The sequence below is a fragment of the Peromyscus eremicus genome, chromosome 10 (assembly GCF_949786415.1).
Source record: "Peromyscus eremicus chromosome 10, PerEre_H2_v1, whole genome shotgun sequence".
NCBI lineage: Eukaryota > Metazoa > Chordata > Mammalia > Rodentia > Cricetidae > Peromyscus > Peromyscus eremicus.
Window position 1 is genome coordinate 7955303 of NC_081426.1, and position 21796 is coordinate 7977098.

At 41.6% G+C, this 21796-nt stretch overlaps 1 protein-coding gene across 8 annotated transcripts in view; it reads left to right on the forward strand.

Annotated features, from left to right (window-relative positions):
- The window catches only part of Sanbr (SANT and BTB domain regulator of CSR), a 62382-nt gene extending 40859 nt beyond the window's left edge, over nt 1-21523 (forward strand). For all 8 annotated transcript variants that reach the window (XM_059275301.1, XM_059275297.1, XM_059275299.1 and 5 more), the window contains 8 exons: nt 654-686; nt 1989-2088; nt 4733-4824; nt 5852-5880; nt 6019-6092; nt 7286-7374; nt 10269-10363; nt 21329-21523. In XM_059275301.1, coding sequence (XP_059131284.1) covers nt 654-686; nt 1989-2088; nt 4733-4824; nt 5852-5880; nt 6019-6092; nt 7286-7374; nt 10269-10363; nt 21329-21353 — 537 coding nt within the window. In that variant the 3' untranslated portion in view covers nt 21354-21523. The remainder of the gene's footprint in view (nt 1-653; nt 687-1988; nt 2089-4732; nt 4825-5851; nt 5881-6018; nt 6093-7285; nt 7375-10268; nt 10364-21328) is intronic.
- Nucleotides 21524-21796: the final 273 nt, after the last annotated feature.

Consider the following 21796-nt stretch of genomic DNA (forward strand, 5'->3'; position numbering starts at 1 on the left):
CCTATAAATACACATATATATGCATTTATATGCATGTGTGCTACATACATGTATGCATAATTTGAAACCTAGGTTCTCCATACACAAGAAAACAGGTAATATTTGTCTTCTAAGTTCGATTTATTTCACTTAATGTAATTTCCAGTTGCATCCATTTTCCTGCAGATGTCACTTTTCCATTTTTTATAGCTCCATTAAATTCCAGGGTGTATCTGTACCATATTGTATTTATCCACTCACTCGTTGGTCAGCATCTAGTCGTGGTCTGTCTCCTGGCTTTTGTGAAGAGCACAACAGACATGATTATGTGACTGTCTCTGTAATCTGCTGAGCTGAAGTCCACTGAAGATGTCCAGAAGGACTGCTGTTGCTGGGCCAGATGACAGTTCTAGTCTCAGTTTGCTGGGGACCCCCACACTGATTTCCATAGGGCTTCACAGTATAAGCCCTGCTAGCAGGAAACCAGGGCTGCTCTCCCTGCGTCCCCACTGGTGGTTGGTGCCGTTTGTTCTCTTGATGCCAGCCATGCGGGGCACGGGGTTCTAAAGACTCTTTTAAATTATTTCAGTCTGAAAGTGAACCGTACTTGTAGCCATGTGAAAACAAGGAGCTGCTGTGCACGTTTGCTAACCTGCTGTTCCTCTGCCTTTCAGTTCCTGTCGTTGAAAAACTGGACTCTGCAGTTGGTAAGTGAGCCACTGGGTTCGTTTCTGGGGACTTCTTGCTTCCATATTGAAGTTTGATAATGAAATCTTAGCACTTATTTTACAAACTTTGGTCAAGTGTTTGCCATCTTGTCAGGCTTTCCAGTTTCGCACTTACTAAGAAAATGCCATAGATGATTTCAGAAAAGATAGAGCCAGATGTGGTGACTCAGGCCTGTAGTCCCACCATTTGGGAAGCTGAAGCAAGATTCCAGTTACAAGACTTAAAAAAAAAATATCTGTGTGTCACCAGTGTCAGGGTGCCCTTGGAGGCCAGAAGAGGATGTCGGGACCCCTGGAGCTAGAGTTACCAGAGATTATGAGCTGCCTGGCCTGAGCCCTGGAAACTGAACTGTAGTCCTCTGTAAGAGCCCAGAGCAGAAGGTGTTCTTACCACTGAGCCATCCCTCTGGGCCCTGGTTAAAAGACTTTAAAGTCACCTTTAAATCACATTTAGGGACTTGTTAGATGGCCCAGCAGTTAAGGGTGCTTGCCAGCAAGTCTCATGACCTGAGTTCAAGTCCTAGGACCTGCAAGGCAGAAGGAGAGAACCAACTCCTGCTGGTTTTCTTCTGACCTCTGCATGTGTTCACATACTAAGGAATTAAATAGACCAATGTGATTATGTCACACTTAGGATATTAAGAAAAGTCTAATAAGTTATTTTTTTGTCAGGCATTTTGTTTTTTGGTTTGGCTCCTCAGATAATTCCATGTTGCCCAGGCTGGCCTATTTGCTGTGTAACTGAAGATGACTCTGAATTCCTGATCCTCCTGCCTCTACCTTCCAGTGCTGGGATTACTAGCATGTACAACTGAATTGTATTTGTTTCTTTGTTTGTTTGTTTTGAGACATATTTTCTATGTATAGAACAGGCTAGCTTCAAATTTACCATACTTCTGCCTTGGCCTCCCAAGTGCTGATGTTACCATACCCAGCATTTCATTAGTCCATTTTAAAAATATTTATTTTAACCTGTGTGTGTGTGTGTGTGTGTGTGTGTGTGTGTGTGTGTTTGCGCACACATGCATGTGAGTGCCTACAGAGGCCAGAGGCATTGTGGAGCTCAGGTTCTAGGTGTTTGTGAGCTACCTGATGTGGGTGCTGGGAATCTAACGTGTGTCCTTCAGAAGAGAAGAACACACTCAGCTGCTGAGCCATCTCCAGCCCCATTTTGTCAGTTGTTACTTGACTCATCCAAGAACTGAGGTACATGTGTTCTTAGGAGTTCGTTCATGACATAGTGATGTGGAACTGGTAATGGGTGTCTTTCTCTATGTTTAGAAACAGCAGTCATTATTTTCAGAAGAGGAAGAGTACACCACTGGGTCTGAAGTCACTGAAGACGAAGTCGGTGATGAAGAAGAAGTGGCCAAGAAACAAAGTAATGGCTTCTAAGATAAAATCAGCTCTCACTGTTTATGCAGAGTTATATTCTGAATCTTCTGATGCAGGGCATGGGTGATTGGAGTTATATGTCTACATGTAAGGTTGCATTGAGAAAAAGAAACAGAAAGGAAGCTCCATGAAGATTCCCTAACCCAGACTGGCCTGATGGCTCAGCAGCTAAAGGCACTTGCTGCCAAGCCAATACCTGGAGCCCACATGGTAGAAAGAACCGATTCATGTGAGTTGTCTCTGTGACCTCCACATGGGCATGTGTGCCGTAGTGCTCACATGAGCACACGAACACAGAGAGCATGAGTAAATAAACAGCCCTGCTGCTCTGTGTGTACTGTCTTTACTCTTCAAAAAGAAAGGTGACTGAGCACCTTGCCCTTCCAGAAGACCCGAGTTTGATTCTCATTGCATCAAGTATTATAAACCGCCTGTCTTTAGCCATTAAATTTTAATATTAGTGATTGATTTCTATGAATGCTTTTCTCGGTTGAGAAAGCTCATTTCTATTTCTGCATTGCTAGGTTTTCATAGTGAATGGACATTGTAATTTATCAAATGCTTTTTTCTTTTTTTGACTGTGAAGATCATATAGATTTTTTCCCTTCATTATTGCAATATAATACTGATTGACTTTTCAAGTGTCATATTGCTCTTCTTGGTGAGCTCCATTTGTTAAAAAGATATTATGTTTATGTTTTATATCAGTTTACTTGCTACTAATAAATTTTTGTTGGTGCCTATTGGAATATTTTCAGTTCTCTTAGGATCTTTTCCTCTTTGAGTTTTGATATCAAGTTAATCATAACCTCCTAAATTAGAAAGTCTATTCACTTTTTCGATAGGGGAGGAGATGGGGCTAGGGACTAAACCCAGGGTCTCAGGCTGTTAAGCAAGGGCTCCATCACTGAGCAGCTGCCCTAGTCTGTACCCCTTTTCCATAATAGCACACTGCAGATTGCCTCCCATAAATCATGATAAAATTCAGCAGTGAAGCTCTCTGGGCCTAGTTTCCATTTCACACTTTGTGTTTACTAAAGAACATCTTTCTTTTAAATAGAGACAGACTAGTCCTTGGGGTGGTGCTGTCCACATTCAGGGTGGGTCTCCCCCACCCTCAGTGAGGTCTCTCTAGAGGTACTCTCACAGACACAGAGCCAGAGGTGGGTGTCCTAAGTGCCTCTAGGTCCATGGCCAAGTAGACAAGGAAGAGTAACTATTATAGCCAGGAATCTGAGCAGAGTTTTTGTTAGACATCAGGGCTCACCTGCTTATTGCTTTCTCTCTTCAGAGGTTCTCCGTAGATTTTTAGTTGTTTTCCCAGGTCCAAATCTGCTCTCTGACACTTTAAACCTAGCTGTCTGAAGCTTGAGGTATGTGAAGTTTGGAGAGCTAATTCAGTCAAAGGCACAGAAACTCCTCTGTCTCACAAGCGTAGATAGCCTGTTAGGGGCTGGTGTTTCTCACACTGGCCAAGTTTAAGGTTCAGCTAAGTATTTGGACAGTTATACTCGTACTCCTTCATATTTGCCGCTTCTCTATTGCTTTAGATTATGTCATTTCCTCCCTGGGGCTGCTCAGGGTCCTGTGGAAAATGCCTTCAGGCTAGAGGACCCCAAATTCACGGTTCTTACCCCACTGAGTTTTCAGGTATAAATGCCTAACTCTGTGCCTCAGTTTAATTATTTTCCAGTACTTTCAGATAGTTTTGATAAAATTTTTGTTGTTTTTGTGTTACTTTTAACTTAGAAGGAATTGCCCATCCCTGTACATGCCATTAATTACCATTACTATATATCCTATTATTATGTCTTCTAGCAAATTTGTAACTCTTGATCTTTATTATTAATTTTGCTGCTTCCTGCTGTGGTATCTTCAAGCTCATCATATATGCATGATATCTTACAAGTTTCCCATGCACATAGTGGCAAGATTTCCCTTGGAAAATGACAGCGTGAACTTGTGGAAGTAATAAAGAACTGTGGAGAGTTCCCAGTACACCCTTCTTGCCTTTATTCTTTGTTCCCAGAGTACCATCTCTTCCCCTTTTCTCACCATGTTCATGGTCCACTTCACTCTTGGCCAGGACAGACTCAGGATATTGCTTTAAAAAGGCCATCGTCCAGAGTATCATTTGTCCCAGCCCTGCTTCCCAAGATCCTTCTGCCTTGCATCCTTCCTGAGCAAAATTCACTTTGAACCTTTTGCATGTGTACTGATGTCCTGTCTCTGTCCCTTATTCTCAAATGGTACTTTTTTAAAGCTGATAGTAATTTGTTCAGTAAAAATCTTGGAGTTTGAAGACGATTCCACTGTCAAATTGGATTGGGAAGAATAAATATGTATCCTCTGTGATACTGTAAGTCAGCACACAAAGCAGTGGGTGTTATTTTGCCCTCTTTCTTTTGAAGATTTTTACCAAGTACAAGAAGAAATGTGATTTAAGTGAGTCCCGGTAGAGCAGCTTCAGTCTCACTTCCTCGTGTATTTGAGTTCGTGTAGAAATCATTGGTCTTTTTTTTCTTCTTCTTAAAAGTAGAATTGTTGGTTAAGTGTTGTTCTATTTAGACGTAGCAGTGACATTGCAGGGTATGGGACTCATGTTCTTAATATTGTCCTTTCTTTATCAGGGAAAAGGGAAAAGCCAAAGAAGTTTACTAAGCAACCAAAAAAGCAGCTGTCTTCACCCTGTTCTCAAAAGAAAGAAAAGGCGCTGGAGAAGGTAACTGGGCGGCCTGACCCGGCTTTGAAGTCACTTGAGTAGATAAGCGCGTGTAGTCAGCACAGATCCAAATAGAGTACGAATGGTGGGATGCTAGCAGTATAAGTGAGTGAGAGTGGAACATTCGGGACCTTTGGAAGGCGCAAAACAGTGCATGGCTTAGCACGCCATCCTTCGTGTAAAGAGATGGGAGAGCACAGGCTTTCTTCCGTGTGCATGAACCATCCGTATAGAGCTGCACAGGCAATTAGTGAGATTAATTGCTCCTCTTGACACTTTTTATTACATGTGCTATTTAGCCTTTTAAATTTTAACCAGTAGTACGTATTTATAAACAGTAAATAGACTTTTAAAATTGAAGTATATTCTGTTTTATGACCTAAAAATGCACTTTTATTTTCCTGTGCCATAGAAGAGACAAAATTCCAGAACAGTAGTAGCTGCAGGTAACTAGAGAGAATCCCTGAGTTCCAAAACGGTATGAAAGGCTAGTTCTAAGATTAGATCCATAGTTACATTGGATAGATTGCACATTCACCTTAGTTAATCAAGTACTGCAGATGTATGGATGGGTTAATTTTTCAAGACTGCATAAGCTTAAGGTTCCAAGTTCAACAGATAGACATTCAAAGTCTATTTTTTCTCTCTTTGAAGAAGTTTCTTAACTTCTCTGGACCTGTTTACTATGAAGGTCATATAGTGGTTTTTTCACTATTATAGACCTTGTTGCTGCAAGGGCTATTTGTTTTTCTTTAGTTTACATTAAAACAGGGTCTTACTATGTAGCCCAGGCTGGCCATAGCCCTGGCTGGCCTGAAACACACTATGTTGGCCAGGCTAGCCTTCATCTTATGGAGCCCTGCCTGCCTCTGCTGGGATTAAAGGTGGGCACCACCAATGAAATAACAGTTTTAGATGCTCTTGGTGTCTTGTACTCAATAATGTAAATTGTTCTCATAATTAATTAGAATACTAATCAATAAATATGTTCTAACTAGACATTAATGTTGTCTTCTCTTTCTTTTAGTCAACTTCTAGAGATGTGTCTCCTTTCGTGTGAGTATTTGTTCCTTGATCCAATTGGAAATCCATTCTTTGTGTTTGGTTGGTTGGTGTTTGGTTTTGAAACAGTCTGTGCTGGAAATGCACTCTTAAACAGCATCAATGGTTGTTTTTGTTCAATTTATCCAATAGTGTGAGCATGCAGAAGAATAAGTGGGATGCCACAAGATCCTTGAGATTCAACCAGGATGCACAAAGAGAAGATGGTAATTTTATTATCTGAGTAACATACAAGTTAGGTATAAATAACAATGTTTTTGTTACTATGTGTACATTTGGGGATGGTTAACTGCAGGTGAGTGCAGGAACCATTAGAGGCTAGAAGAGGGCATCAGATCTGGGGTTGGAGTTATAGGCAGTTGTGAGCTGCCTGATAAGGACTTGATATGGGGGCTGGGAACCAAACTTGACTCCTCTTGGAGAAGAGTTTGTGCTCTTAACCACTAAACCATTTCTCTAGCCCCAACACTTGTCTTTTTTAAAAGTAGGCTGAATAGTTTTAAAGGTTCCAAAATAATGTGCACATTCTCTTAGGCACCAAGCAGAAATTCATCACTAGACCATCTAGTGGGTAGTGTGTTGTCTATACATCTGTGACTGAGGTCTCTTAGACTTTTTTTTTTTTTTTTTTTGGTTTTTTCGAGACAGGGTTTCTCTGTGTAGCTTTGCGCCTTTCCTGGATCTCACTTGGTAGACCAGGCTGGCCTCGAACTCACAGAGATCCTCCTGGCTCTGCCTTAGACTTATTTTTATATCATATTTTTACTGTAAAAATGACTGAATATGTTTTAGGCTGTGTCTTATCCTCATGTTCTTACAACAAAATCCTCAAAGCTGAGTATTTTAAAAGAAAAGAAGTTTATTTAGCTTAGTTTTGCAGTACTAGTATCTCCTTGGCTCTGGTGAAAGCCTTCTGGCTACAGTCTCAGCATGGTGAATGGCATCATAGGAGCATGTTTAAGAGAAAGCAGTTGCATGCCAAAAAAGGAAGCAAAAGAAATGATTTTTGTATCAACTTAACCCTAGAGTAACTAAACAGGGTCACACAATAACTACATTGATCTCTTCTAGGACTGGTGGCCCCAGTGAGATAACCACCAGGCCCCAGCTCTTAAAGGTTCCGGCACCCCTCAATATTGCCACAGGGGTCAGAGTTGTACCACATGATCCTTTGGGGGACATATTCAGCCACATCCAGGAATCTGAAAAGCAATACAACTGTCTATATATTAGTCATTTACTACATGCTACCTTAAATTCTTCACAGATATGTAAAAGTATGTATCTGAAATGAATAACAAAAGATATTTTCATAAACCTTTGTTGATTACAGTCTTTCTAGAAAAGTGAAAACTATGTTATTCTCATGAAAAGTAATTCTCTATCTTTTTACCTTCAGATCAGCGGCGGATGTCTGAAATTACAGGGCATCTAATAAAAATGAGATTGGGTGACCTGGACCGAGTCAAGTCAAAGGAATCAAAAGAAGTAAGAATTAATTTACCGGTGTGCTAGACTTAAGTACAATTTCCCTTCCTAGTTTTATTCCATCATGAAAAATAGTTAACTAGTGTCTTAGTTAGGGTTTCTGTCGCCGTGAAGAGACAACATGACCACAGCAACTCTTAAAAAGGTTAACCTTTAATTGGGGCTCAGTTCAGAGGTTTAGTCCATTATCATCATGGTGGGAAGCATGGAGGCATGCAGGCGGACATGGTGTAGAGGTAGCTGAGAGTTCTACATCTGGATCTGCAGGAAGAGAGAGTGACATTGGGCCTGGGTTGAGCATCTGAAACCTTAAAGCCCGCCCCCAGTGACACACTTCCTTCAACAAGGCCACAACCTCCTAATAGTGCCACTCCCTATGAGCCGATGGGGGCCATTTTCTTTCAAACCACCACAGCTATTATACAATACTTGTGTAAAGTGTTTCTTTCTTGTTTTGTTTTTAGCATGAAAAATATAAAGATGTTTTTTAAAGGATGTTAAAGAGCATCTTAGATATTTTTATATTCTATGCCAGTTAACCAAAATTCACATACAAGTTTTCTGTCATCTTCCATTATCTGTGGTCCATAGGTTCTCTGTATCATACATGATAAAGCATATTATCCATAAAGTATAGTGTCACACCAAGAGTGGGTTAGCTGTGCACTGTTGGCCAAGTGACTGTGAAGGAAGTGTGGATCTGGTCACCTCTGTACGTCTCACCTAGATGCTGTCTCTGAGAGTCAGGGCTGCACCGCACTTGTGCTCCCACAGGCACTCCTCTCAGTGACAGCAGAGTGTGCACTGCAGCTCTGCCCCAACCCTGTGTATGGGTTACTTCCTCACGGGGAGAGTGTGTGCCTAAGGGCACAAGGCCCTCAATCCAAAAAGTCACTCCCCACGTTGTTTACAATGGAAAGCAAGCTGCGACCTGCCTTAGCGAAGGGCCTCTAAACTTGTGTGCGCGTCTGTCTACACATACACATGGACACCACTAAATTATGTGGTCAAAATTTCTTAATTTCTTAGCTTCAATACTAAAGCATGGTCCACAAAAGAACAATTAATCAGAATTTATCAAAACTTAAAGTTCTTCTTTAAAACCACTGTAAAGAGAATTAAAAGATAGCTGAGCTAGGTGATATAGCCAGAGCTATATAGTGACACCCTGTCTCAGAAAAGAAAAAGAGAAAGAATTAAAAGACAGTTCGTAGTTGGAGACCAGCCTGGTCTACAAATCGAGTTCCAGGACAGCCAGGACTGTTACACAGAGAAACCCTATCTGGGGGGGGGGGGGGGGGGGGGCGACACACAGTTCATCTGCAATAACAAACTGTGTAAAACGTTCATCTAATGAAAAGGTTTGTGGAAAAGGAAGGGGAGAGAAATGTTGTAATTAAATTATAATCTCAAAAAAGCTCAGTAACTCAATAATAAAAAAATCCAGTAGATAGTCAAACTGGGCATGGTGGCACACACCTTTAATCCCAGTACTTAGCAGGCAGAGGCAGGTGGGTCCCTGTGAGTTCCAGGACAGCCTCAGTAGCATGTGAGATGGGCTTACTTACCCACAAGGACCCACATTCCATTCCCAGCACCCACATGGCTTCTCACAACCCTTGTCACTCCAGTCCCGGGGATCCAAGCCCCCCTTCTGGTCTCCAAGGGCACTGCATATATGATATGCAGGTATGCAGGCAAAACACCCATACACACAAAATGATGAGGTCATTTTGTGATTTAAAATAATGATGAGTTAGTAAACCAGGCAGAGCGTTAGCCAGACATCCCGAAGGAAGGGATATAATAGCAAGAAAACATGAAAATGCAGCATCGTTAGTCATTAGAGAAATACAAAGTAACATCTCAATGAGATGCTGCATCTAAGAGTTCTGAAATCTTTGTTTAGGTGCTTGTGAGAATGTGAAGCAAACAGAATTCTCCTGTACAGCTTGTAGGAGTTGTGGAAAATAGTCTGGCAGTGTTTCATAAATACCATGCATTTATAGTGTCATTATTCTTAACTGTAAAAAAACTAGAAAGTTCCAAAATAATGTCATTTACCTGGTAAATGTGACAAGAAAAATTCTGAGATTCCCTGAATTTAAAAGGGCAAGAAAAGAGAGAAAACTTAACTCAAAACAAGGTGGATGGTGCATGTGTAGTCTCAGCACTCAGGGAGATGAGGCTGGATGACAACCACATTGAACATTCCTAATCCCCAGGTTCAGCAGGCATTGTCCCAACTGCCCAGTAGTCTTGCTAGTGACAGAGTTGTGCCCCAGGACCTGCCCTTTCTTTTTTCTCTGATTTCTATAACAGCTCGGTAAAACCTTTTCTTTCAAAGAACCCTCAGGCTTAAGGGCTTTGGTTGCTGGGGATGTAATTCAGTTTATAGAATGCTCATCCAACATGCTTAAGGCTCCGGGTTTGATCCCCAGCACAAATAATCCAGATGTGGTGGTGCTGTCCCCATACTCAAAAGATGGAGCAGAAGGATCCCAAGTTCAAGGTCTTCTTTGGCTGCATAGTAAGTTCAAGACCAGTGTACATGAGACCCTCTCTAAGGAGTGACAGGGGTTTGGGGTTTAGCAAATAAACTATACTTTTTAAAAAATGGTAAAAATAGGGGCTGGAGAAATCACACAGTGGCTAAGATCTGCATGAGGACTGGAGCTCCAAGTCCAGCCCCTGACAAGAGCCAGCTGTGTCCCTGGGCATCTGTCCAAACCAGAACTATGGACTAAAGTGGTAAGTTCTACTGTATGCAGTACTTCAAAAGCCTGAGTTTTATAGATCAAAAGTAAAATTGCTTTCTAAATTTGGAAGTGTGTCTTGTTATGGGCCAGCCCTTACTTCCTTGAAGGTAACTTAGTTTTGTTTCTTTATTCCAGTTTGCAGGAGGTATTTATTCTAGGCTTGAAGCGCAAGTCAAAGCCTTGGCCACACCTGGCAGCGCCCGACAGAACAGCTCAGACAAAACCCCCAGGTAAATCAGCAGGAAGCAGCAGGATTCCTCTGTCTCTGTAGAGTCAGCTGTGTGAATACTAAGGCACATAGTATGACTTCAGTTCCTTATTGCATCAAAGTCAGAACTGATTTTAACAAGTCATGAGCACAAACTTTCATGAACATAAAAGGCTTAGTATTTTTTTAAGCCAGCTACATTAGAGTCAGCTGATAAAAATGAACACTGCGGGGGTTGTGGTACACAGCCTAGAGGTCAAAAGCTCTCCTAGGACACTCAGGGCCCTCCATGTGATCTTTAACACCAAATAATAATAATAATGCACTAGTAGTAATAGCTACAGTTCAACTATGAATTAGCAAAATTGTCATAGTATGTGTAGACTATGTTAGGGTTACTTTAGGAAATCATTGAATCTTTCCTGTCCTTGTTATTCTCTCTCGTCCCCTCCCGCATCACCTCTCTCTGTTCTCATAGTGTGGAAATAGGCAGAACATGTTTAGAGGGTAGTATAGTCTCAAGCTGTGAAAGTGACCAAAGAGAACACTGTGTCCATCTACATTTGAAGTAGGCTTTGTATTGTTTCTAGAGTCTCTTGAAAATCAACTATCCTAAGCCATTATTCTGCCTAAGTGGTTGACAGGCCTGGTTAGGTCGACCCTTTAAAGGAGGCAATGGTCTGTCTAAGTCTTTACCAGGAAGCCCCCGTGTAGTAACATCTTACTTCTCAGTCAGTTAACTGCTAAGTCTTGTGCCGTTTGCCATCACAGACTTTCCATTAGGCCTTAAGCTACTGAGATGTGAGCACAAGTATTAGAGCTACTGATGTGCCTAGTCTGTAACCCTGCAGTCCACAAAGCTACAGAATCGGCCTTCTCAGTCCTGCTGAACCATCTAGAGCTGCTGATTGGAGCCACAGGGTTTACTTGGTTCACATTCTCAGTGGTCGTGTGTTTCCCCAAGAAACACTAATGTGTCCATTACGTGCTCTGGTCCTGACCCTATGCTATGCAGCAGACATACTATATTCACTCTCAAAAAAAGTTGTTGTTGTTTTAATCTGAGTTCCAGATTGCATCTCCCTGCAGGGGTTTTGGAATGCTTGATGAGCGGCGCATAGTTTGGCTGAATGTTGATATTGTCAAGCAGGCGACTAAGGCAACAGCAGTGTTCTGTTCCAGAGCGAGTCTGACTTTGTTTTCTGTTTAAAAAATTTAGGTCTAAAAGTCGTTTTGGTCAAGGGCGTCCTGCATAAAGCACCCTAAAATATAAAAAGAGAGAAGGCACACTCCTGGACATCTGCAATTGTTCATTTCCTGAAGACCTTCCAAACAATGACTTCTAGGTGTTTTCTTAGTTATTCCTGCAAACCGCATAAATCATGCTGAGACACAATCATAGTTAGACTTCATTCAAATCTAAATGTAAATATAAATTTTTAATATAAACTTCTCTTTGTATAATTCTAGGCTGTGAAGAAAATAATTACAAACTTTGCATAGTTAAGATTCCTAATATTTGTTACCCTTTATTTATTTGAAAGAGAAGAGGCCTAAATTGTCAGATGACTGAGTTTTGGTAAGACTTTACAAAATTAAGGGACTGATTGATAGTGTTTCTGTGCATGTATGCTGATCACCATATGTTTGGGACTGTTGAGTCTTAGGTGTAGCATTGAAAAATGTATTTTGTAGGATGAAATGTCCAGTGATGCTAAATGTAGGTTTGTGTGAATGTTAAGGCATGACGGATCTCGAAGCTGCATTAATGAGTGTCAAGGTGAAGTTACTCCAGTAGCATGTTGGTGTAGAAGGGTTAATCTCTTCAGGGTTATTATGTGGAAGAAACTTTTGTTTCTTCCAGTTTTTCGTACATCTCTGTCGGTCATCTGAGCCTGAATTACTGGCCATTAGTTTCTCCTCTGTGAAGCTAGTGACAGTCTGAATTTCCTCCAACAGCCTGGGATGGTTTAGGGTAGAATCATGAGAGTTCTGTGACAGTCACTTGAATGGTTCTCCAACCCATCCATTCTCTAAACCTAGTTCAACAACCCCTTAAAAATTACAATTGCTAGTTGCTTTAGAGGTGTCTTAAAATTCCCAGATAGATTAGACGGCTGGAAATTTTATACATTCAAGGAAAATAAAAAAAAAACTATTTTATAGATCATGTTTTAATTTTTTTCTAATCAGATACATAACGTACCAAGGGAAATTTTGTTCCAGACTATAAGCATGTACTAAATTATATGTTTGGAAATTATTTATAGATCTCTGAAAACCATAAGATGCACACGATTTCTACTTTTAGTTTTCCTTTGTCTTTTGGTTCATGTCTTCAAATTATTCAGCGAACAAGCCTTGATAATATGTAACAGACCAGCAGTTTTAAAAGAAAAGTTCAGATCTTCCACTCAGTTCACACAAAAAGAAATTATAATTTTTAATGTATCTTTTAGTTGCTATATGAAGCTCAATTATTTGATTATGTTTTTAATGTCTGGATTTTGTTTTGTATATATGCTTTTCGGTTGTCTGATACTGTGGAAATTGCTTATACCCTATTTATTTTTAAAGTGTTTCTTAGCACACTGTGTGTGGGTCTCACTAGTCCTCCGCCTTATGTTGGCTCCTGGTTCTCTGATAGAGGATTTAGACGTACATGTGTAAAGAGGCCTGTTGGAATCCTTGTAATCAGTAGGAAATCTGCTCTTCTGATTTTTCCTGATGACAAAGTGTACATGCTTCTCCCCTGAGGGGAATGAACTACTGATTGATGCTAACAAACCAGACTTTATTACAATCTGACTCTATACAGAATATGTTTTGTTGTTTTGTGTCTGTCTGTGATACATGGGCAGGCATTTCTTCTGCCAAGTACTTTAAGGATTTCCTTACATTAATTCTGAGTTTATACGTCTATAATTGAAATAAACAGTACTGTCAAAAACTGTGGGGAAAGCCCCTGGATCTGACTCATTCCGCTGTCTGACGAGTCTGGAGTGCTCTATATTCTACATATTTCCCTGGAAAATTAGCTGTATTCCAAGGTGAAATGCTGAGGGTTTGTGATTATCACCCATCACTCTGCAATAGGAAAATCTCACATTCTAGACCTATCTCAGAACATTAGCAAAACATTTAAGGGTTAAAATACTACAGAGGGTCTGGGCATGTGGCTCAATAGTAGAACACTTGCCTGGGGTGCACAGGAACCTGGGATGGATCCTCACTAGCAGGAGTGAGTGGAAACAGTACTGTGGAAATCTGGCCACAGTGCCGACTGCACAATTTCTTCGTCATATTTGTTACTTTTCTTTGGAATGTTTAGCCAGGAATTGTGACTAAATATATACTAAATTGTATAATCGTTTTGGAAGCTGAGGCTGAAACTGTCATATTTTTTGCAGACGGCAAATTTAAATAAACATTAAAAAGCCTTTTGTCTCCAAACCTGGCAATAATTCGTCAACCAACCTCTAGTTATCATTGACCAACTGTTACACATTTCCCAGGCCAGAGGCCCTGGGTTCTCTAGCCAGTCCAGTTCTAATGGGTTAGCTCCCCCAATCTCCCTAAAATCTGGTCTGTAGAGAAAACCAATCCTGAGATAGTGTTACAGAATTATTGGGAGTGAGTAAATTAATAGTTGTAAATAGTTAATACAGTAACTTTTGGCTTATCGAAATCTCTCCATAAATACCATCTATTGCTGCATTGAGATTACTATTTATTTATTTATTTATTTGGAATGCATTTTCAAATTATTTAAGGCAAAAGTTTTTTGTACCTCATCCTATAATTTGAATTTCTAAGTGTGTGTGTGTGTGTGTGTGTGTGTGTGTGTGTGTGTTTAGGAAGAATCTTTGCTTAGCCATTTTGTCAGAACTGTCCCCTAGCCCATCTGCTAAGTTAGTTTGGAAGAATGCCCATCTCCCACAATGCCCAGTATCTGATTGTCATCCATGGATGATCAGGGTCCTTGTTCTGTGGTGATGTCTGACCAGCTGGCTTGTCTGCAGCAAGAATCTGATTCCGTCACTTTAGCCCAAATCATCCTCCCCCAAATAGTTCCTCTTAGTTTTCTCTGAACCCACACTGCTCTTGACCACAACTTCCTACTTGTCAGGCTGTGTTCAGAGGTGAGCCCAGTTTCTCCGTGGCATTGGTCCCTGTGCTATCACCTGGGTCCTGGTGATGATGTCTTCTTGTTGTGCTCTAACAAGTGCCATCGATGTTTTCCTTTAACAGTGTGTTTGTGTTTGGACCTGGAAAGGAGTCACCCGAGTTTGCTTCTCTCCACCTCACCACCCACCTGTCCTATCCTTTACAGACAGTTCTACAAGAGTTTTGACTCTCCTGGCTGTCTTTCCAACTTCGTGTATTCTGTTACACACAAAGCAATTCTGGTGCCTTAAAGTGTGAATAACTTTGTATTCACTCTGCTTTACTCTAATCTACTCAGCAACCCCAGGATGAACCCAGCCTCATAGCTTAGATTTGCAAGTCCCTACTGTGCCAAGTTCTCCTCTTACTGACCACAGCTACCTGCTCTTCCCAGGGAGTAAGTGCATTTTTGCTTTCATATGAGCTATTCCCGTTGTCTGCAAGGCTGTCTAATAAACCACATTTTGGGTTAGATGTCACTTCCTCATGGGAATCCCGTCCACTGCCCAAGGTAAAACAGCACTCCCATCCCATCACAGTTTGTTTCTGTAGGTGCCTGACATTGTGGCTCTGATATCAGTGCTTGCCTGTTGGCTTGCAGCATCTCCTGTTATAAAGTGTGAGACCCAAAGAACAGACCTAATCTTCCTGACTACCCTAATGTTCCAAACCGTTCAGTGATGAGAGGAGATGACACGAAGCTGCGTCTCTCTGGAGGTCACCTGCAGGCTGCCTCGCAGGCCTGGACTACCCCAGCATGGCAGCACTGTCCTTCACATCTTCTAGATTCCCAACATCTCACAGTGGGTTCTTAAGACCACCAGTCTGTCTGTCACTCAGAGAGGGATATACCAGTTTAGTTCCATGTAGACCAACGCCAAGAGAGTTCTGCTGAAACCTGCTGAAGTCATCTTATAACGTAGAGTGTTGTTCTAAATAAGCTGCGGTCATGGTCATTTGCTCTCTCAACAGCACTCTAAACACGGATGTTGAGTAATGAACAGGGACTGTTGCATTTAAAGGGAGACACCATGAAATTACAGGCGTCTCTCGATCTCACCAAAGTGGTGATTTTTGGAGCTTCCATCTTATTCCTTTGAGATGGAGTCTCTCATTCACCTGGAGCTTGCCATTTTTCTGCTGGGTTGATGGCTAGAAAGACTCAGCACTAGGTTTATAGGTACACACAGCCATAATCAGACGTTTATGTGGTTCTGGCAGTCTCAGGTCTTTGTGATTGCTAAGCAAGCATTCTTGCCCATTCAGCTGTCGAGCTAGCCCACCAAAATGAATCTCATGCAATCATCTTTTCATTCGTTCATTCATTTATTCATTTATGGTTTTTCAAAACAGAATTTCTCTAGCTCTGTAGCCCAGGCTGGCCTCGAACTCACAGAGATCCCCCTGCCTCTGCCTCCTGAGTGCTGGGATTAAAGGAGTGCGCCACCATCGCTCAGCACATGTAATCATTCTTTAACCCTTATACTTCATCCACCTCTTCTCACTTTTTCTGTATAAAATATTTAGACTTTGGGAGGTAGATGAATAGGTGTTTGGTGCATAACACAAAGGCCAGAGTTCGTCCCCAGAATCTGTGTAGAAAAGCAGGTGTGATGTCTTTGCTTGTGATCTCAGCCGCTGGGGAGGCAGAGAAAGGCAGGTCCCTGGGCTTGAGAAGGAATGAGCAGACTCTCAGAGATGATGCCTTTGAGCTTGACCAGGTGCGTGTAATGAATGTGGGAAAGGACGGCAGCTGAAACAGTGCATCCAAGGAGTTCCCCAGACATGGAGTACAGGCATGCATTCACAGGCATGATTACAGTAACGGCGCCAAGACACAAAGTCTTGAGAAGGATGATTCATCACTCACAAGGAACCCCGCTAAGATCCACTCACCAGAAGGCGTGGAGGGCAAAGGCAGTGCTCAAAGGGGTCCTGTCAGCCACAGATACGCTGAGCAAATTGTCTTTCAAAGGTCAAAATAGACGAGTGTGTGTGTGTGTGCGCGCGCGCGCGCGCGCGCGCGCGTGCACTCACACACCTCACCCTCATTCACAGGACAGTATTCTTACCTACTTCTTTATGGATAAACAGACCCACAGATGGCAGCTTGTCCAAGGGCAGTCACACACACACACACAACTTTGCCAGCATACTCGGTGACACTGTTACTAGCCATCAGTATGTGTAGCACACTTGGATCTACGGCCTGACATGTAGTAAGCACTCAGAAAAACCACTGTTACCAGACTCCATAGAAGATTAGGCCTCAGATCATGCTCTTCACCCACCTAGAGTTGGTGCTTGTGCTCAAGTTTACCTGACTTACCTCCCCGTAATCTGCCTGCCCCTCTGTTCTCTGAATTGTTCTGCACCCAGGACCTTCACGCAGGCCAGCAGTCTCCAGCTTCGTTAGAACTGTTCTGTATATGTAAGAAATAGCTGAAACCAACGTGGCAGCTGGCATGTTAATTTTGAATGCAGCTGTTGATTGTTTGAAACTCTGTTCTTACCTATGATCAATACATTTTTCTCTAAAGAAATTAACAAAATTAATTCTTTAGTAAGAAATGTAGTCACCTGTCCAAAGTATTTTACGTCAGAAATAAATATGTGAGGTAAATCTTTACTGCGTACCACTTTAGCCACAGTCGTTGATAATGTGTGGAATCATACACTTAGGGAAGAAAGCCGACTCCCTTGTCAGCATTGGAGCTAAGTTTGGTTTTGTTTTTTTGTCTTGTTTTTTTAATTATGCCTCATTTTTTCTGACAAGTAAGTGATGATACTCTTCTAATAGTGGCTCTGGAGCTGGGGGTAGCATTGTATTTTAAGTCACGAGTGACTCATGTGCAAGTGGATTAAGAAGTACACTGATGTTTGACATGGTAGTGTTTTAATGGCCGGCACTAACCTCCACCACAAATGTGCTCAGGAGCAGAAAGGAATCAGGAAGTCCTGGGCTCTGATGCCTGAGCCTCACCTTAAGGGCTATGGTCTAGGTCATGTGCACATTCAGTTTTGAGCATTAGCTTTGCGTAAGTGTGCATAAGTGAACTGTCTGTGGAAGGAAGCAGAATACTGTGGAAAGGGCTGATGAGAGAGCAATTGCTAAAACACAGAGTCTAGAAGGAAGTGAGAAAGGGGCAGACAAGGAAGGCCACTTACAAGATGACTTTTCAATTTTATGCCCTTCAAGAGCCAGAATTGCCCATGATGAGATCTGTGGATTTGCATATGTATTTATTCTACAGGTTCTGTAAGCAGAGTCTCTAATTGTCCTGAAAAAAAATAAAGGATAAAAATGCTTAAATGGTCCAAATGAATTAAAATTAATCGTAGCAGACAGATCAATGCAAATACTTTACAAAATAAAATATTCCTCCTTTCAGCAAATACTTTCATTAGCTTAGAAAAATCACAATCTGTAATGTGTAAAGGTAAGTTCCAGATTCCCTGGCCCACTACACCCTGCACTCTGACCTGGGTGCATCTTCACACCTGGCTGGCCATCTTCACACCAAGGTGGCGAGACACACAAATGTGGGAAACACATAGATTTACCCCAGTGTGTCCATGGATGCTGTTTCAGAGGTGAGAGAGAGGGTAGTTACAGAGGAGAACACAGCATCCATGTACCCATCACCTAGTAACCCAGCAAAACAGTAGTAGACATTTTGTTAGAAATAAAACATTCCGCCGGGCGGTGGTGGCGCACACCTTTAATCCCAGCACTTGGGAGGCAGAGCCAGGCGGATCTCTGTGAGTTCGAGGCCAGCCTGGGCTACCAAGTGAGTTCCAGGAAAGGCGCAAAGCTACACAGAGAAACCCTGTCTCGAAAAACCAAAAAAAAAAAAAAAAAAGAAAAGAAAAAAAAGAAAGAAAACATTCCATACACACCCATCCTGTCACTGATAATCCTTTATCTCCCTTTCCCAGAAGTGAACATTTCATTGAATTTTACATTTACTGTGCCGATGCATGTCATTATGTATCCCCATATTTTGCATCTACAACATAAGGGTGTGTGCAGACTTCATGTAATGACCTCATCCTGTACACATCCTTACATAGATCCTAAATTATATCTTTTAGAGTAATATATTTTCATACAGGTAACTGAAACTTACTTACAGCAACTCAACAGAATTCTAGTTTATGAATCTCCTAAAATACATTTCTCTGTTTCTTGGCAGTAAATGTTGATGTTGTATTTCGGGTTTGTTTTTGGTTTTGTTCTTTTTAGGCAGTGTCTTATTATGTGGCCCAGGCTGGCTTCTAACCCATGATCCTCCTGTCTCAGCCTCTGGAGTGCTGGGGTTACAGAAGTGTGCCACCACACCTAACTTCAGGGTTTCCCCCTTAACGTTCCAGTAAATTGTTTTTGTGCATATATTGGTTGATGGACATGCGCATCATCAATTGGTCCAGTCTTCCTCCAGAGTTGTTCCAGCACAGGCTCCCACCAGCAGCACATGAGACCCTGTTCACTCAGCCACCAGCAGTTACGCCAGTCAAGACAGTCCTGTTGCAGTAATAACACAAAATCTCAGGGCTTGCTTCCTGAAGCTCTGCTCATCATGGTCACGAAGGGAGCAGGCTGATGAAGGCCTCATCTGACACTCACCAGGCACAGCTGCAGCCCCTGAGATTCCTGCATAGAAATCTGCCGTCACATTTCATTGAGCCAGACAAGTCACATTGTCAGTCTGAACTTCAGAGAGTTCCCATTCCTACCCTTAAGATGTTACTATTTTAAATGTTATTACAAATACTGCAGGTACTGACAAACTATGGTTTTCATTAGTCCAGAGAGAAGGAAATAGTGTTGTCATTTTGCTTGTATGACTGAGGGAGGTTAAGTGTATAGATATATGTTTATTGGTCACTTGGGTTTCTTCTTCTCATTCTTAATCCATTTGTGCTGCTAATAACAATGCCATAAAGTAATTTATAAAGAAAGAAATACATTTCTCTTAGCACTAGAAGCCAAATCCAAGGTAATCTCATGATGTATAGCGAGAGCCTCTGTACTGCATCCTCATTCAGGAAAGCGCGAAAGGCAAGCTCAGCCAGTCAGTGCTATGTAAAGACTCAGCTGGACAAAGTAGCACATACCTGTAATCTCAGCACTCAGGCAGGAGGATGGCAATTTTGAAGCCAGCCTAGGCTACATAGTAAGACTCTACATAAAAATAACAGAAACGTTTCTTAATACTGTCAAATTGACAGCAACTGAATTTTGAAGGGGACAGATGTATTAAAATCTAAATAGTATCTTTTCCTACTGAGCTTTAAGACTTACTTTATATATATGAATGTGCATACTTTATACTCTGTATGTATTGCACACTTTATACTCTACATACTGATCCTTTATTGGTTATATGTATTATAAGTACCTTCTACCTTTCAAAACATGGTATTTCTTTCCATTTTGTTTAAGCTTGTTAAAGATTCATAGAAGGTTTTTTTTCTTCTTTTTTGTTTAGTTTCCCATGTTTTGAGATGGTATCCCAGGCTAGCCTGGAACTCACAGCAGTTCTTCTTTCATCTGTCTGTCTCTCTGTCTATCTATCTACCTATCTCCATCCATCCATCCATTCATCTATTTATTTTTGAGACAGGATCTCATTGTGTAGTCATGGCTATTCTGGAACTCGCTCTGTAGACCAGGCTGGCCTCGAACTCAAAGATCCACCTACTTCTGCCTCCCGAGTGCTGGGATTAAAGGGTGTACCACTACATCTGGCAGTATTGTCTTCACCTCCAAAATCATTTTTACACACTTGAGCCAACATACCTGAAGGAGGTTAATTTAGACTATAAGTATATATATTAACTTCTGTCTATGATTCCATCTCTTTAAGAAATCCTGTTTGGTCCTGATATTTACTGTAATATTTGCTTTTAGAAGTTTTTAGATTTTTCTTTTTCATCTTTAGGTGGAATGCAGTAAGGAGACTGTCACTAGACCTGATGAGATTATCTCGGATCGTGGTACTGTGTTTGGTGTGAAGTGGAGCTCTAACCCTTTCTTCTGTTGATGGAATGACTCCCTTCACAGTGACTAGCCAACAGTGCTGCCTCCCACAGTGTGTGTCTGCATGTGTAGCCTATGCCAGGGCTATTTTGTTGAATCGATTTCTTTGTCTAGTTCTGTGGTAAATTCATTAGGATTTGTTTATTTGGGTGTATGAGTACGTGAATGTGTGTGCAGTACTCACAGAGGCCAGAAAAGGGCATCTCATCCCCTAGAGCTGCAGTTACAGGCAGCTGAGTCCCTGACCTGAGTGCTGGGAGGGAACCAGACTGCAGTCTGCAAGAGCAGCCAGTGCTATCTCTGCACTGTCTAACCACCGGGCCACTGTCTGACACCACTGTTCAGATTTGTGTGATTGACACTTTATAGAATGGGAACCAGACTGCAGTCTGCAAGAGCAGCCAGTGCCGTCTCTGCACTAACCACTGGACCACTGTCTGACACCACTGTTGAGATTTGTGTGACTGACACTTTATAGAATGCCTTTTGGCTTGTAGCCACCTTATATGTTTTATTGCTTTTTCTTAGCAGTTTACGTTGTTTATATAATGAAGAGTGTGAACACACCATATTAGGAAAACAAAAGGATGCTAGGATTCTCAAGAGAGGTTTTACTATAAAGGAACTGGCTAAAGAGACATTAAAGGAATTTTGAACTCACGAGGGGATGTTGAGGTAACTGAGCTAACAGGAGAAAGCAGTTAGAATCACTAGAACCTACAAGTTCAGAGGAGGCGCTGCCAGAGGTGTGTTTCTAATAAATTCCAAATTTTTCAGGCCAACGAGATGGCTCAGTGGGTAAAGGCTCCTGCCACCAATCCTGATGACCTGAGTTCCATCCCTGAGACCCACATAGTGGAAGGAAAGAACAGACTCCTGCAAGTTGTCCTCAGGCCTCTACTCTCGTGCCATGGCATACATGCATACATGCATACACTAAATAAAAGTATAATAAAACATTTAAAAAATAAATTCCCATTTTCTTCTGGAACTAAAGGAATACTTTATACATTCATATGGAAAAAATAATCTATTCGAACCTTTAAAGAAAATTCAGTTGAGTGAGGAGGGATAGACTAGTCCTGCCAGGTGTCACTGTGTAATGTCTGAGTCTGCACCTCTGTGGGGCTGGGACAGGGACTGCTACAAGGCCAGCCTCAGCTACACAGTAGGTTTCAGGGCAACCTGGGCTAGAGTGAAGACCTGTCTGAAAAAAGAAAACCCTGCCTAAGCTAGACTGAATGA